Source organism: Ranitomeya variabilis, chromosome 1, assembly GCF_051348905.1.
Source record: "Ranitomeya variabilis isolate aRanVar5 chromosome 1, aRanVar5.hap1, whole genome shotgun sequence".
Lineage (NCBI taxonomy): Eukaryota > Metazoa > Chordata > Amphibia > Anura > Dendrobatidae > Ranitomeya > Ranitomeya variabilis.
Window position 1 is genome coordinate 545,490,417 of NC_135232.1, and position 17,281 is coordinate 545,507,697.

At 43.0% G+C, this 17,281-nt stretch overlaps 1 protein-coding gene across 2 annotated transcripts in view; it reads left to right on the forward strand.

Annotated features, from left to right (window-relative positions):
- The window catches only part of NPR1 (natriuretic peptide receptor 1), a 381,588-nt gene extending 378,076 nt beyond the window's left edge, over window positions 1-3,512 (forward strand). For both annotated transcript variants that reach the window (XM_077255010.1, XM_077255016.1), the window contains 3 exons: window positions 1,916-2,014; window positions 2,293-2,384; window positions 2,473-3,512. In XM_077255010.1, coding sequence (XP_077111125.1) covers window positions 1,916-2,014; window positions 2,293-2,384; window positions 2,473-2,535 — 254 coding nt within the window. In that variant the 3' untranslated portion in view covers window positions 2,536-3,512. The remainder of the gene's footprint in view (window positions 1-1,915; window positions 2,015-2,292; window positions 2,385-2,472) is intronic.
- Window positions 3,513-17,281: the final 13,769 nt, after the last annotated feature.

Genomic DNA, 17,281 nt, shown 5'->3' on the forward strand with positions numbered 1-17,281 from the left:
TCCTTTCAAGGTCTACACTGACCACAAGAATCTGGCATACATCCGTTCTGCACAAAGACTTAATCCTCGGCAAGCCAGGTGGTCGCTGTTCTTTGCCCAATTCGACTTTGAACTGCATTTCCGTCCCGACGATAAGAACTTCAAAGCAGACACCTTATCCAGGTCCTTTCTGGCAGCCGATGTTAAGGAGGAACTTTCGCACATCGTGGATCCTAGCAAGGTCATTCCAGTAGCACTTGTTAGCGTGACTTCTTTGCTTCCGGGTAAGACTTTTGTTCAAGAAAGCAATAGAAAGCAAGTCTTACATTGGGGTTATGCTTCCAAGTTGGCAGGCCATGTCGGCTTCAAGAAAACCCTTTCTCTCGTGTCTCACTACTACTGGTGGCCATCTCTTCTTCAAGACGTTCAAAGTTTTGTCACCTCCTGTCCCTAATGTGCCAAAAACAAGGTCCCTAGCCACCTACCCTCCGGTCTCTTGCACCTGCTACCGGTTCCTTCAGCCCCTTGGCAACACATAGCAATGGACTTTATTACTGATCTGCTTCGGTTTTCTGGTCATACCAATATCTTTGTAGTCGTGGATCGATTTTCTAAGATGGCTCATTTCATCTCTCTTCCAGGATTACCCTCTGCTCCTGAATTAGCAAGAGTTTTCATCCCCTATGGTTTTCTGATTTACGGCTTTCCTCAACATATAGTTTCTCATGGTTCTGGCGAGCGCTATGCAAGCTGATGAATGTAACACTAGACTTCTCCTCTGCCTACCATCCTCAAACTAATGGTCAGGCAGAGCACACGAATGAGATCCTAGTGACTTTTCTCCGTCATTTCTCAAAACGTCGACCAGAACGATTGGTCCAGCTTTGTTCCATGGGCCGAGTTTGCATACAACAACCACACCAGCAACTCCTGTTCCAAACCGCCCTTCTTTATCATCTACGGGAAACATCCGGGTGTCCCTCTGCCGGTACTCCCTGTCTCGGGTGTGCCGGCTGCCGATCTTCTGTCCAAGAAGTTCTCTAGGGTCTGGAAGGACCAAAATCGCACTTGAAAGAGCGCAAGACAGAATAAAAAGACATGCTGATAAGAGGCGCCTGGACCCTCCATCATACCATCCTGGTGATAAAGTGTGGTTATCTTCCAGATGCAACTGTCTTAAGATTCCCTCGTATAAAACCGGTCCATGGTACATCGGTCCATTTGAGGTCTTAGCTCGTATCAATGATGTTGCCTACAAGTTACTGTAAAGTTACCCACCTCGCTTCGCATTCCCAATTCTTTCCACGTTTGCCTTCTGTAGCCTGTCATACTCAACTAATTCTATGCCTCTATTGGTCACTCGCCTCAGCCTGTTTCCGCACAGGATGTCTTTGAAGTTAAGGACATTCTTGCTGTGAAGAGGTCTAAAGGTAAAACCTTCTTTTTGGTTGATTGGAAAGGCTTTGGTCCCAAGGAGAGGTCTTGGGAGCCTCGTGAGAACATCCAGGCTCCTCATATTTTGGCTAGGTTTCTTTCTAGTCTTGGGAGGAGGGGCGTAAGGAGGAGGTACTGTCACATCTGCTCTTCCTGGCGCCGCACCTGCCGCACCTTCTCCTGGTCTCCGGCATACTTACCCATCCTGGCGCGCTCCTGGAGTGAGCGCGCGTCACCTGATCTCTTCACTTCCTGTTTCGCCGCCAGCTCCTGGGCCTCGCCAGGTGCGCACCTCGCATTCCAACCTCAGCAGCGCATACGCACTTCCTCGTGCTTGTCTGCTTCCACAGCAATAGTCTCCCCTGGGCCTGCCCCTGACGCTCCCTGTATAGGGGTGGCCCACTAGGCCAGCTCACCCTTGGGATGTTCGTTGTCGCGGTCCTGAGGGTTCACCTTAGGAGTTCCACAAGTCTCACAATATTGTATCCAATACTTTGTATAGGTCCTGTTTGTGCTGGAGTCGTTGGCTTGAAGATGCCACGATACTGTCTTTTTGGGGACACCGTCAACACAGCTTCAAGAATGGAGTCGAATGGGGAAGGTGAGATTTTCTTTCACAGTCCATTGGAACAAACTAGCCAGAGCAAAATAGAATTTTAGGTATGATTTTAGGTAATTGACACATTTAGGTGCCCAACCTTGCCCTTACAAATCCGTTCTCAGCTATGTCTTTAAGGTCACTGAATATATTGTATTTTCTGCTACATTGCCAGTAATGATCATGCAGGTGGCTCTTGGTTTTCAGTCAAGGTTTTCATCATTGTATTTACCTGTCAGTCCTTCGGTTCTCTTGCCGCTAATCAATGTGATTCCTTGTAGCACTGAAGATTCACGTCTCTGCAGCCACACGGAACGTGTTAGAGGAGTTTAACTGCTTCCAACTGGACTTGCGAGGAGATGTAGAGATGAAGGTAACATACATTTCAGATATCTATCTATCTAATTTCAAAAGCTTAGACTTTGTAACTTTCCTGAAATCCCATGAAATTGTTCCTTCAGGGCAAAGGAAAAGTGCGGACGTACTGGCTTCTAGGAGAAAGAAGCAGCAGCACCCATGGTTGACTCCTTGTATATTGTCAGTGGTGGCAAGGACTCAAGTATACTCTACAACTTCATGCCATGCTTGTGCCTCTCAGACACAGTGGACAGATATTTCCTGAGTCGACGGACCTTAACATTAACGTGGTGTTATGGAGCAACTTCCACACTGTGGACCAAACTAAGTGTACTGCAATAAGTTCAATGAAACTATCAACCAATTGTAGTCATGTGAGCGACCAACAAGTCTTGGCTCCCAATGATTCACAGACACAGCAGAGTTGGGGCTACGGAGAATAATGGTAGAGAACATCACACAGTCTTATCAATCAGCGCTGTACAGATTTAAGCTGAACACTTACCATTTTATACATATTCGAGTTCTCACAAAAAGTTTACGCTGTTGTTAGCAGTAATCTCCAAGTGTGTGCACTCAAATTTATGACTAAGAACAAAAAACTAAAAAAAAGGTGGGTAAAAGTCTAGAGAATGGTCACTCACATTTCAGCTTTTCCAAACAGTTGACTAAATCCTTGGTTTGGGTAGCTAATGTCTATGAAAAGTGATACGAAGCTTTGTCCTACATTATAAGATTAAAGGATAGTTACCTAGAAAATATATGCAGAAGCTTCTGTCCAAAACTTGCCATTGTCATACAAAACACACTAAAATCCATCATTGCTCACTTTAGTAGACTTGACATTGAGAAGACAATTCAGGTATTGAGCTGTTTTAGCACTTGAAGGTTGTCAATGGCTGAAATATAACTGAGCCTTAACAAAGATCTTTCTTTAAGTTATATGGTAAATCTTGAGCTTTATAAATGTAGAAAATGGACTAAAATCATGATACAAAATTACGCCAGAGGCCTGCCCACTGATGCTTTATGACAGAGTCATTGGACTGGAAGAAATACGTAGCTTGCTGCCCGGAGACGACGCGTGGACTACAAATGTGAAATGGACATTTTTATTTTACTGTTATAAATATTTCTATACTCATTATTTTGGAGGGTGAAAGTTTCTGTATTAAACGATGGCACATGCAAGAGGAGAAATCATAGTGATGTGAGCGTGTGGTAAGAGAATGGTGGTCCCAATAGGTAGACCTTCAAGATGTCCCACCAGAAACCTAGTGTGTAGCTCCAGGGCCTGAAGATCTGACAAGAGAATAGTTGTCCCTACAGGCAGACCTTTGGTTTGCCGCATCAGAGGTGAAACTTGCACCTCCAGTCCTCGAAAAGAGAGTGGCTGTCCATAAAAGTTGACCTTCAAGCTGTCTTAGCAGAAATGTATCTCACATCTCTGGGTCCCAATGAGAGAATGGATGTCACTACACTGAATCTGTCACACTAGAAGTGTAGTTCATAACTTTAGGGTCCAAAGACTGGAAGAGATAATGGTTGTTCCTATAGATAAACTTTCCATCTGTCCCACAGATGTAGCTTGTAGATCAAGGGTCCAATGAGTTGAAGACAGAAAAAGTTTATCTGTAGGGACAACCAATCTGTCCCACCATAGTTAAAGCTTGTAGCTCCAGGGCAGGATGAACGGATGGGAGAATTGTTGTTGCTAAAGGTAGATCTTCAATCTGCCCAATAGAGATGTAGTTTGTAGATCCAGGGTCCATTGACTTGAAGAGCCAATGAAGGTCTAGCTGTAGGGACAACCAATTTGTCCCGCAATAGGTAAAGCTTGTACTTCCAGGGTTCAATGAGAGAATGGTTTTGACATCTATAGATTCTGTTAAGAGCAAAAGTCAAGGAGGTGGGGTGAGACTGGCCCTTCACTGCACGTGCCTATAATCTGCAATGTGCCTATAAAGCCAGGGTAAATATTCACAGCTACAATGTCCTTGCATGTGATTGCAAATCGGCTCAATGTGATGTACCTTTTCTTTAGTGACCTCAATCAAGCCATAATAGACAGGTGTTCATTATTTAACAACATTCGGATCAATATCGAGTAATGGCAATGTGGAATGAACGCTCTGTAGGAAGACCGATCTTATGCAAGCCTAGATATGTCCAAAAGGGTCTTCTCCACTGCTATCTTGATAGTAACATGCCATCGGGTTGCTGGTCTTCCTCTTTGCCTTGTTGGTTCTGTTCTTCAGACCATGATGTTCTCCTCCAGTGATGGCTCTCTTTGCATGATGTGTCCATCACAAAGATTAAATCTCTCTAAATACTTTAGAAAAACAGGACGTTGGAAAAAACAGCAGCTAATCTGACAGGTAGTGGTGGTGATTTCAGAGGAAAACCCACATTACAGGTCCCGAGAACTAAACAAGGTGACAATTTTGTATGGCCCTGATCTGCATCATTAGGACTGCATTGATCACAAGTTGCATGCTCTACCTACACTGCAGCCCCTGTAAATGTGTGGTGCTGCGTTAAGGCTGGCGGCAGGTCGATCTCCTAGTTATTAGCGAGCTGTTTTGGATGATTAAATGAATGAGAAAAAGAGAAATTGAACATTTTGTTCTGATGTTTTGTAGAGCGGAAATAAGAGCAACATGAGGAAGCAGAGCAGGCGCCTCCTGCCAGTGACGATCACCCTATCTTTATAGTCTTAGCTGTATGTGATGTCGCCTCTGCTTGTCCATTTTTACAGCACTGTCCACCCTTTTAAGTCTTCCTTTTTCCCGTGGCTGTGAGTCCTAGGTCAAGATGGTTGTGATACTACTTTGGTGCAATTTTAGTTGTGCTAGAAAGTAGCACAATCTGCACAGTCTCGACTCCGTTGTGCTGAAGTGCAATTCTGGGGAATGGACAACCTCTTCTACGGTCCATGCGGTCAGGAAAGTCATGCGACAGCGCTCTTTTGCATGTGTCACTGTTATACGTCAGGAAACAGAATATTTGCAAATGGCGCTATCATTAGGCACAGGTCTGAATTCCCTGAAGTGAGACCCTGATCTCCAGCATGAAACGTGAGCATCAGCCAGATGCGAGACATCTTCACACCACAACAGAGTCTCCGGTATAAGGAGTGATATCACCCTCCTCGTGGAAGCTACACGACACCTCCGCCCGCTCTCCTCATCTGCACACCGTACAGAGCATCTCCGGTATAAGGAGTGATACTGCCCTCCTCGTGGAAACAACACATGAGACCTCCGCACACTCTCCCCATCTGAACACTGTACGGAGAGTCTCCGGTAAAAGGCACAATGAGTCATACCACCTTCCTCATGGAAACTACACGAGACCTCCGCCCGCTCTCCTCATCTGCACATCGCATGGAGCATCTCTGGTATAAGGAGCAATGAGTGATACCGCCCTCCTTGTGGAGGCTGCACAAGACCTCCGCCCGCTCTCCCCATCTGCACGGAACGTGAAAAGTGAAATCTCGGAGGCCTAAAAACCATTTATTCACCCGAGCATTTTTATCCTTTTTTTCCCCCTCAACCACCTCAGAAAAGCATGGTCAGATACCAGCTTAAACCTACGGCCTAGCAGGTAGTACCTCAGGGTATCTATGGCCCATTTTATGGCCAAGCACTGTGTCACGGATCCCTACTCCGTGGTGTAACTAATTTGTCACGTGCCCACTCTCAGCACGTGACTTTGAGTGTGCCTGCAAGGGTTAAGCTATTTCCCCACTGTCTCAGTCCAGCATTCAACCTCTGTCCTATGCTGTAATGGGAGCATAAATCACACCCCGACTCAGGCCACACACCCGCTCATACACGCTGCCACAACTCATCGAGTACACGGGCGATGAGTCCCAGAAATATTAGTACTAATAATGTCTATCACTCATAAGGCTCAAACACCTTAGGTTATGGATTCTTTTAGAACATTCAAAGTTCAACTTGTTAAAGTTTTATACTTTAATACAAAAAGGTTCAGTGCTTTCAGTAAGAAAAAGGTATAAAAATATGATAATAAAAAGACATACAACTTATACAAAACAGTATAAAAATAAACAGGAGAAACTTAGAGAAATCATCTAACTGGTAGTTTGCTTTCTGCTCCCTGAGGGGGGGGTGAATGGAGTTAGTGGAACACATCAGTGTCTCAGGCTGCCCTCACATGTGAACACAATTCTCTGTATACAGCCCTAAGTCCAGCAAAGTCTGTCCAAACACTTGTTGATTGAATTCAAAGCTTCCAAACTTCTTTTGCAGACCTTCCACATCTTTTTGCAGTGATCTAATTATGGAAAACACCTGCTCTAGTCTGCTTTCTGTAGTCATTGTTCCAGTAGTCTTTTTTTAGGCTAGAGTTTCCTGTAATAATTATAGGGGATAACTCAGGAAACTCTTTGCGTGGAACAAGACAACTACAGGACACCGTTTTATAAGTGATAAAGTCTATATTATCACACGGTGATTCAAACAGGTGCAGAGAGAAACTCAAGTCCACAACACTTGGTGCAAATATCAAATGCAACTCGGCAGTCTATAGGAAACTTCAGAGGAAAATGCAATCATGCAGAAAGTCTATGAAGCACAATTATTCTTGAGGATACTTGACACGAATAAGTCCTTGCTTAGTCCAAAACACAGATAGATATGCTTATAAGGCAGATAAAATAATATCTTAGCTCAACCAGGGAGGTCTGGGTAATAAAAACCTATATAGAAAAAGATACCAGAGATAACACCTTGTATGGTCGAATTAAAAAACTATAATAATTAACCCTTAATAAAATCCATCAGACCAAAGAATATTCCATAAAAATAATATTTTTATTTAGATACAATCACAACAATATCACCAAAAAATTATATATGTATACAGAAATCTTTATTAAAAACAAGATAAATTAAAATAAATAACTACATTTATTAAAAACACATAAATATACTTATATGTACATTTTATCTCCTCAAATGAGGTTTTCTGGGGATTTAATAATTTACCAATTTTACAAACCCTGTATGTGCAGGACAGGGCAAACCCAAACTGATTGGTATATAAAAATATATTTTTTGTGTAAATATATAATTTAATTCGCAGCAAATAAATTTTAATTATATAATATGTGATAAAAATAAACTATATTTATATAAATAAAAATAAATATAAAAAATGTGATAAAATATATATGTGTATATATACCCTGTGTATAACAATCAAATATTCAATTATAATAAAGTGCCTTAGTGCAATCAAATGAAAAGATATTTAAATTGTATACAAAACACAATGAATTGAATCAACAAGTGAATAAAAAATCCATCACCATAATATAATTGTATTTAAATCACAAATGCTGCAAATGCTGCTAATTGTGCCATAAACTATAGTGCAAAATAATATACCAGAAAAATCAAAAACAATTGGTGTGGGGACTATTGAAAACCAGTTTTGCACATATAATCCCCTTTTAAAACTTAGCTTTTAATATTAGCAGAATAAAACCCTGACCCAAAACAAACCTTGGTTAAATAACCAAAAAATATATATAAAATACCACCAATAGGTAACCTGTTGAGGTGCTACAATACAGCCTACTGCTCACCCCTGCCTTGCTGTGGAGGTTGGCACCCTAAGAAACGATTTTTTGGCGCCCCCACTCAATGTAGGCTGTCCCTAAATTCCCTATATAGTCCCTATCAATGTAGGTGGGAAAACAATATAGTGGAGAGCAGTGGTGAAAAAAAGAAAACAATAAAACCCCAACAAATCTTAACAAACATCCCCACTTAGGATAATAATAATGATACTGCAGCACATCGCTCAATAGCGAACCGTGTCACAACAATATACTTATCAAAAGATAACCGTATCAGTCCCCTGTTTGTCATGGACATACATTGATTACATATACAGATCCAATAGGGACTGACATAACAGACCAGAGAATTGTGATAAGGAATGACAAGAGATCACTTAGCGTGTGCTGACATCACCCCGACGCGTTTCCCCGTTTATACGGTTCATCAGGAGGAGATAATGTGGTGACCGATGCTGCCGCATGCCATAAAGATGAATAGCATAAATGCTACGTTGAGTGGGGGCGCCAAAAAATCGTTTTAGGGTGCCAACCTCCACAGCAAGGCAGGGGTGAGCAGTAGGTTGTATTGTAGCACCTCAACAGGTTACCTATTGGTGGTATTTTATATATATTTTTTGGTTATTTAACCAAGGTTTGTTTTGGGTCAGGGTTTTATTCTGCTAATATTAAAAGCTAAGTTTTAAAAGGGGATTATATGTGCAAAACTGGTTTTCAATAGTCCCCACACCAATTGTTTTTGATTTTTCTGGTATATTATTTTGCACTATAGTTTATGGCACAATTAGCAGCATTTGCAGCATTTGTGATTTAAATACAATTATATTATGGTGATGGATTTTTTATTCACTTGTTGATTCAATTCATTGTGTTTTGTATACAATTTAAATATCTTTTCATTTGATTGCACTAAGGCACTTTATTATAATTGAATATTTGATTGTTATACACAGGGTATATATACACATATATATTTTATCACATTTTTTATATTTATTTTTATTTATATAAATATAGTTTATTTTTATCACATATTATATAATTAAAATGTATTTGCTGCGAATTAAATTATATATTTACACAAAAAATATATTTTTATATACCAATCAGTTTGGGTTTGCCCTGTCCTGCACATACAGGGTTTGTAAAATTGGTAAATTATTAAATCCCCAAAAAACCTCATTTGAGGAGATAAATATACTTATATGTACATTATGTGTTTTTAATAAATGTAGTTATTTATTTTAATTTATCTTGTTTTTAATAAAGATTTCTGTATACATATATAATTTTTTGGTGATATTGTTGTGATTGTATCTAAATAAAAATATTATTTTTATGGAATATTCTTTGGTCTGATGGATTTTTTTAAGGGTTAATTATTATAGGTCTGGGTAATAGTCTCAGGTTCTTGCAAAGCAGAAACAGCTTACATGTCCAGCAGATGGAAGTAAACATGAGCAGCAGATGGAGGATTACTGGAACTGGTGTATGCAGCAGGAACTCAGAGCAGAGTAGCAGGATCACCACACAGGTTCACAGGAGCAGGTATATAGCCCGGGAGTCAGAGGTCAGGAGCTGGATGCAAGGCAGAATACTCTAGCACAGACTGAAGGCTGGGGTGGAGTTTTATAGCAGGAAGACACAGTGCACATGAGACCAAAGATGCCATCTTGGAAAAGGGCAGTAATGCACAAAAAGTGAACATTTTTTTATTACGAGTCCTGTCATTACACCCTCCTTAGAAGCGGCCTCAGGACAATCCTGGACCTGGTTTCTCAGGGAATCTCTGATGAAAATGAGAAATCTTCTGTTGGGCATTGATGGTTTCCACAGGTTCCCAAGAGTCTTCCTCAGGGGGATATCCCTGCCATCTTATCAGATATTGGAGCCGATTCCTGGAATCAACAATTTCCTCCACCACAAATTGTTCTTGCCCAGCAATCACCACAGGCTGCGGAGGTGGCACAACACGTCCCTGGAAGGTATTAGGAGATACAGGCTTTAGTAAAGATACATGAAAAACTGGGTGTATCTTCATAGTCCTAGGCAGCTTCAGCCGGCAGGCCACAGAGCTCACAATACCGTTGATCTTGAAAGGGCCAATGAATTTCTGTCCAAGTTTTTGTGAAGGAACGTTTAACTTCAGATTCTTAGTTGCTAACCACACGGAATCTCCTACCTTGAACATGGGTGCAGGTTTACGGAATCCATCAGCCGATCTCTTATAATGTTCTTGAGCTGTGGCCAGGGATTCCTTCAGAACCTCCAGATTTTGCCTCATCGCAGTCAGCCTTTCCTCCACTGCCGAAACTGGAGAATTAATTGGAGACCTAGGTAAGATACACGGATGATAACCCAGATTGGCAAAGAAAGGTGTAAATTTAGTGGAGGCACTCTGAGAATTGTTATATGAAAATTCGGCTAACGGCAGCAACTCCAACCAATCATCCTGGAGATGGCCGACATAGCATCTTAGATATTGTTCCAGCGTCTGGTTGGTACGCTCAGTCTGACCATTTGTCTGGGGATGGTAAGCGGAAGAGAGACAGACATTAATATTGAGTGCAGAGCAAAACCCCTTCCAGAATCTTGAAGTGAACTGCACTCCACGGTCAGAGATGATCTCATCCGGAACCCCATGCAACCGAAAGACATTCTGTATAACCAAGTTCACTGTATCTTTAGCTGAGGGGAGGCCGGTGCACAGAACAAAATGAGCAGCTTTAGTCAGGCTATCAACTACCACCATGATTGTATTCATGCCCCCCAATGTAGGCAGCTCCACAATAAAGTCCATTGATATAGACCCCCAAGGGCGGGACGGAACAGGTAATGGTTGTAGAAGACCCGTAGGTGCCACATGAGGAGTCTTGTAACAGGCACATACCTCGCAAGAGAGAACATAGTCCTTGGTATCCTTCAGGCAAGTTGGCCACCAGAAGAATCTGCTCAGGAACTCTTGTGTCTTCTGTACCCCCTGTGACCAGCCAACTTGGAGTCATGTATCAACTTGAGGATCTGCAGACGGACGACCTCAGGGACGTAGATACGTCAATCTGTGAACCACATGCCACCCTTAAAGACAAGATTAATATCCACAGGTGGGTTGGCCAGTAATACATAACCGTCATAGGCCTCCCTGCACTCCTTCCACAAGTCCTGATCGTGGATAACTACGATGAAATTGGCATCAGATAGAATGGTCTTGGACGGGGCTCCAGGTACGGAATCCGCAGCATGGATTCGGGATAAAGCATCAGCCTTCCCATAACAAGAACCTAGACTGTACGACATAACAAAGTTAAATTGATTTAAAAATAAGTTCCAACGAGCCTGATGAGGAGAAAGACATCTAGCGGATCTAAGGAACTCTAAATTGCGATGGTCAGTTAGCACTATGATCTGTTGTGCAGCTCCTTGCAGATGATGCCTCCATTCTTTGAAAGCCGCAATAGCCAGCAATTCCTTGTCTCCCACGTCGTAATTCTTCTCTGCTGAGGTTAGTCTACGGGAAATGAAAGCACAAGGATGTAGCAGACCCTTCTCTCCAGTTCTTTGGGAGAGAATAGCCCCCAAAGCATTATCAGAAGTGTCCACCTCCACAATGAAAGAAAGTTGGATCTGGGTGTATCAACAGCGGTGCTGATGTGAAACAGATCTTAAGCCGAACAAAAGCTTCTTGAGCCTGTGATGACCACTTAAGGGCTTTTCCTTCTTTGTCAAGGAAGTAATGGGACGGACAAAATCAGAAAAATTTCGAATGAAGCGTCTGTAGAAAATTGCAAAACCAATAAAACGTTGGACCTCCTTAACGTTCTTGGGTACCGGCCAGTCAAGGATAGCCTGAATCTTACCAGATTCCATGTTCAGCCCCTGGGGAGAGATGATATAACCTAAGAACTGTATCTCAGAACGATGGAACTCGCATTTCTCTGGCTTAATATACAGATGGTTCTCTTTCAGACATCTTAACCGTTTTGACATTTTCTTCATGTTCCTGTAGAGAGTCAGAAAAGATTAGTATATTGTCCAAATAGATCACCACAAACTGGTCCAACAAATCTCTGAAAATGTCATTAGCAAGGTGTTGAAACATTGCAGGGGTGTTACAAAGCCCGAAGGGCATCACAAGAGATTCAAAGTGTCCATACCGGCATCTGAATGCTGTCTTCCACTCATCCCCTGGATGAATACGCACCAAATTATAAGCCCCACGGAGATCCAGTTTAGAGAACACCTTAGCAGTAATTCGGGAATCAGAGGCAAAGGGTAACGGTTTCGTATGGTTACCTTATTGAGTTCCCGATAGTCAACACAGGGTCTCAGGGTCCCATCCTTCTTTACAAAAAAGATAGGTGCCCCTGCCGGTGAGGAAGAAGGACGTATGAAGCCTTTGGCCACATTTTCATCAATTTACTCCTTTAAGGCTTGAAGCTCAGGTGCCGCCAAAGGGTATACTGTTATGACCCCAATGGCAGAGGGTCTCAGGAATCAATACCAAGTCTGCAAACACAAAAAACCAGCTCATAGGGCAGTGGTAACTGGGCTGACCATATATCTAATCCTAGCACCACAAATAGAAGTAGCCGGGGAACGTGCCTACGTTGGTTCTAGACGTCTCGCGCCAGCCGGAGAACTAACTAACCCTAACCCTAGAAAGACCTTTCTTGCCTCCAGAGAAAAGACCCCAAAAGTTGGATACAAGCCCCCAACAAATAATAACGGTGAGGTAAGAGGAAAAGACAAACATAAGAATGAGCTAGGTATTTAGCAAAGAGAGGCCCACTGACTAATAGCAGAATATAGTAAGATGACTTATACGGTCAGCAAAAACCCTATTAAAATATCCACGCTGGATATTCAAGAACCCCCGAACCGTCTAACGGCCGGGGGGAGAACACCAGCCCCCTAGAGCTTCCAGCAAGGTCAGAAATCACATTTAGTACAAGCTGGACAAAAATAGTAGCAAAGCAAGTAACTCAAAAAACAAAGAAGCAAGACTTAGCTTAATTTTGCAAGAGCCAGGACCAGCAGACAGGAGCAACAGAAGGATCTGATTACAACGATGCCAGGCACTGGACTAAGGATCCAGGAAGTTAATATAGCGACACCCCTGGACTAACGACCCAGGTGAGTGCCAAACAGAAAAAAGACAATCCCACTAGTGACCACAAGAGGGAGCCAAAAAGTCTAATTCACAACAGTATACGTTACCAAAAGGAATAGCTGCCCCAGGAAGCAGCTCAATGGGACAGTCATAATGCCTGTGTGGAGGAAGCTGATCTGCATTCTTCTTGTCACATATCTCAGAACTCTTTATATGCTGGAGGTAAAGAAAATACCTGTACATGTGGTTCCGTAGCCGTGGACTCAGGGACAGCTTCTGTTAACGCTGAGTTGCTCCTTGTTGGAAAGATAATCTCCTTGGTCTCCCAGTTGATAATTGGGTTCTGAGAACGCAACCAAGGAATGCCTAAAATCACAGGAAAATGAGGAGAAGAAATTAGCAAGAAAGAAAGTTGCTCCTGATGATTAGGCGCCAACAAAATTTCAAGGGGTATGGTCTCCTGATCCACAGGCCCAGAGATTAAAGGTGACCCATCCACTGTTTCCATGGTAATTGGAGAGGCTCTTTGCTGAATTTCAATACCATGTTCCTTGGCAAATGCGATATCCATGAAATTGCCACCTGCACCAGAGTCAATCATAGCTGCACTGGAAATCCACTGTCCTGAACACAGGATCTTAATAGGGAGAGAACAGTGAGAGTTCTTTTCCTTCAGCTCCTTGAGGGGTGAAGTCCTAGAAAGTGAATGTAATACAGCGTTTAAAGGCAGGCTACATTCAGAGATGTCAGATTCATCATCACAGTTGTCATACTCCCCTACTGCTGCTAGCACCTTGTTAGGCCGTCTGGGACACTTAGGACAATTGATCAAGAAGTGGTCAGACTGGCCGCAGTAGAAACATAGACTTTCACGAAGGCGATGCTCCCGGCGCTCATTGATCTCGCGCCTCTGAAAGGAATCAATTTGCATGGGCATCTCCTCCACCTACCGAGATGTTTTACCTGCAGGCTCTTTGGAAGGAAGGGAAAAGTTAGAAATACGGTTATATGCAGCAAACTTCTCCTGCCTACGCTCAGTAAGGCGAATGTCTATGAGCACACAATGCTGTATAAATGTCTCTAGCTCTTGTGCTGACTCAGAGCGAGCTAGTTCATCTTTTACAATACTAGACAGACCCCTTTTAAAAATAGGCAATGGTGCATAACTGTCCCAATTGGTATCTACCGCTAATCTCCTGAATTCAGTAGCATACTCAATAACAGAACATTTTGCCTGACGTAAAGACAATAAAGCAGATTCAGCGGTTGCATGGCGATTAGGATCAAACATTAATGCCATAGCGGCCAAGAAATCATCCAAGTTATTCAACCGTGGGTCACGAGACTCAATCATCGGATTCGCCCAGGCGAGCGCTTGTGCGGTCAGCAGCATTATTACACACAATACTTTGGCTCTATCATTAGGAAAACGGACAGCATGCACATCAAAATATAGCATACATTGATTCACAAAGCCACAAAATTTGTCGCGATCACCATTAAATCTGAATGGGGGCAACTTAGGTGGGCTAGCTGGTGGCGGTTGCCCAGAGGGAAAAGTCGCTTGTGCAGCTATTTGCGTGCTTATGTCCTGAAAAGCCCGTCCACACTGGGACTCTATGCCAGCAAGTTTGTTTTCCTGGGCTGCCATGCGGGTGCCTAAGTCCTGCAAAGTCTGTCCAAACACTTGTTGATTGAGTTCAAAGCTTCCAAACTTTTTTTGCAGACCTTCCACATCTTTTTGCAGTGATCTAATTATGGAAAACACCTGCTCTAGTCTGCTTTCTGCAGTCATTGTTCCAGTAGTCTGTTTTTAGGCTAGAGTTTCCTGTAATAATTATAGGGGATAACTCAGGAGACTCTTTGCGTGGAACAAGACAACTACAGGACACCGTTTTATAAGTGGTAAAGTCTATATTATCACATGGTGATTCAAACAGGTGCAGAGAGAAACTCAAGTCCACAACACTTGGTGCAAATATCAAATGCAGCTCAGCAGTCTATAGGAAACTTCAGAGGAAAATGCAATCATGCAGAAAGTCTATGAAGCACAATTATTCTTGAGGATACTTGACACGAATAAGTCCTTGCTTAGTCCAAAACACAGATAGATATGCTTATAAGGCAGTTCAAATAATATCTTAGCTCAACCAGAGAGGTCTGGGTAATAGTCTCAGGTTCTTGCAAAGCAGAAACAGCTTACATGTCCAGCAGATTATTATTATTATTATTATTATTTATTTATTTATATAGCACCATTAATTCCATGGTGCTGTACATGAGAAGGGGTTACATCAAAATACAAATATCACTTACAGTAAACAAAACTAACAACGACAAACTGGTACAGAGGGAAGAGGACCCTGCCCTTGCGGGCTTACATTCTAAAGGATTATGGGGAAAGAGACAGTAGGTCGAGGGTTGCAGTAGCTCCAATGGTGTTGAGGTGGCCGTGTGGTCTTTACAGGCTGTAAGCTTCTTTGAAGAGATGGGTTTTCAGGCTTCTTTTGAAGGATCCAAAAGTAGTGGATAACCGGATGTGTTGGGGCAATGAATTCCAGAGGATGGGTGATATTCAGGAGAAGTTTTGGATGCGATTGGGTGAGGAGCGAATAAGCGTGGAGAGGAGGAGGTCTTGGGAGGACCGGAGATTACGTGAGGGAAGATATTGAGAGATTAGTGTGGAAATATACGGAGGAGAAAGATTATGGATGGCTTTGTAGGTCAGTGTTAGTAATTTAAACTGGATACGCTGAGAAATTGGGAGCCAGTGAAGGGATTTGCAAAGAGGGGAAGCAGGAGTGTAGCGAGAAGAGAGATTAATTAGTCTGGCAGCAGAGTTAAGGATGGACTGGAGGGGTGCGAGAGTGTTAGAAGGTAGGCCACAGAGGAGTATGTTGCAGTAGTCGAGGCGGGAGATGATTAGGACATGCATGAGCATTTTGGTAGAGTGTGGGTTGAGGAAAGGACGGATTCTGGAAATATTTTTGAGCTGGAGGAGACAGGAGGTGGCGAGAGCTTGGATGTGCGGTTTGAAGGACAGGGCAGAGTCAAGGGTTACTCCGAGGCAGCGTATTTTGGGGACAGGGGAAAGTGTGATTTCATTTATTTTGATAGATAGATCAGGTAGGGAAGATATGCGAGATGGAGGAAAGATAATTAGTTCAGATTTGTCCACATTGAGCTTGAGGAAGCGAGAGGAGAAGAAGGAGGATATGGCTGATAGACACTCTGGGATTCTGGAGATCAGAGAGGTGACATCTGGGCCAGAGAGGTAGATCTGAGTGTCATTGGCATATAGATGGTACTGGAAGCCATAGGACCTTATGAGTTGTCCCAGGCCGAGTGTATATATTGAGAAGAGTAAGGGTCCTAGGACAGAGCCTTGAGGGACACCAACAGAGAGGGGGCGAGATGAAGAGGTAGTATGGGAGAAGGAAACGCTAAATGTGCGGTTGGCAAGGTATGAGGAGATCCAAGATAGGGCAATGTCTTTGACCCCAAAGGAAGAGAGGATCTGTAGTAGGAGGCAGTGGTCAACTGTGTCGAAGGCAGAGGACAGGTCTAGGAGGAGGAGTATAGAGAATTGTCTGTTAGCTTTGGCTAGATGGAAGTAAACACGAGCAGCAGAAGAAGGAGGATTACTGGAACTGGTGTATGCAGCAGGAACTCAGAGCAGAGTAGCAGGATCATCACACAGGAGCAGGTATATAGCCAGGGAGTCACCAGAGGTCAGGAGCTGGATGCAAGGCAGAATACTCTAGCACAGACTGAAGGCTGGGGTGGAGTTTTATAGCAGGAAGACACAGTGCACATGAGACCAAAGATGCCATCTTGGAAAAGGGCAGTAATGCACAAAAAGGTAATAAAAATAATGTTCAGAGTCCTGACACTCCCCTTCCGACAACATAGCCTAGGTATTTGGCCTCTTCATTTCATATAGCACTTTTTGGGGTTTATGGTGAACCCCGCATTCTTTAACGCATCCAGAACTGCCTGTACCTTTGGTAGATGACTACCCCAGTCTGGGCTGAAGACCACAATGTCATCCAGATAGGCAGGCGGCTGCTTACTTATACGGAACCATCACCCAATCCATAGCCCTCTGGAACATTGCTGTAGCCCATTGTAGACCGAAATGCATTCTGGTGTATTGGAAATACCCGTCAGGCATCGAGAAGGCCTTCTCCTT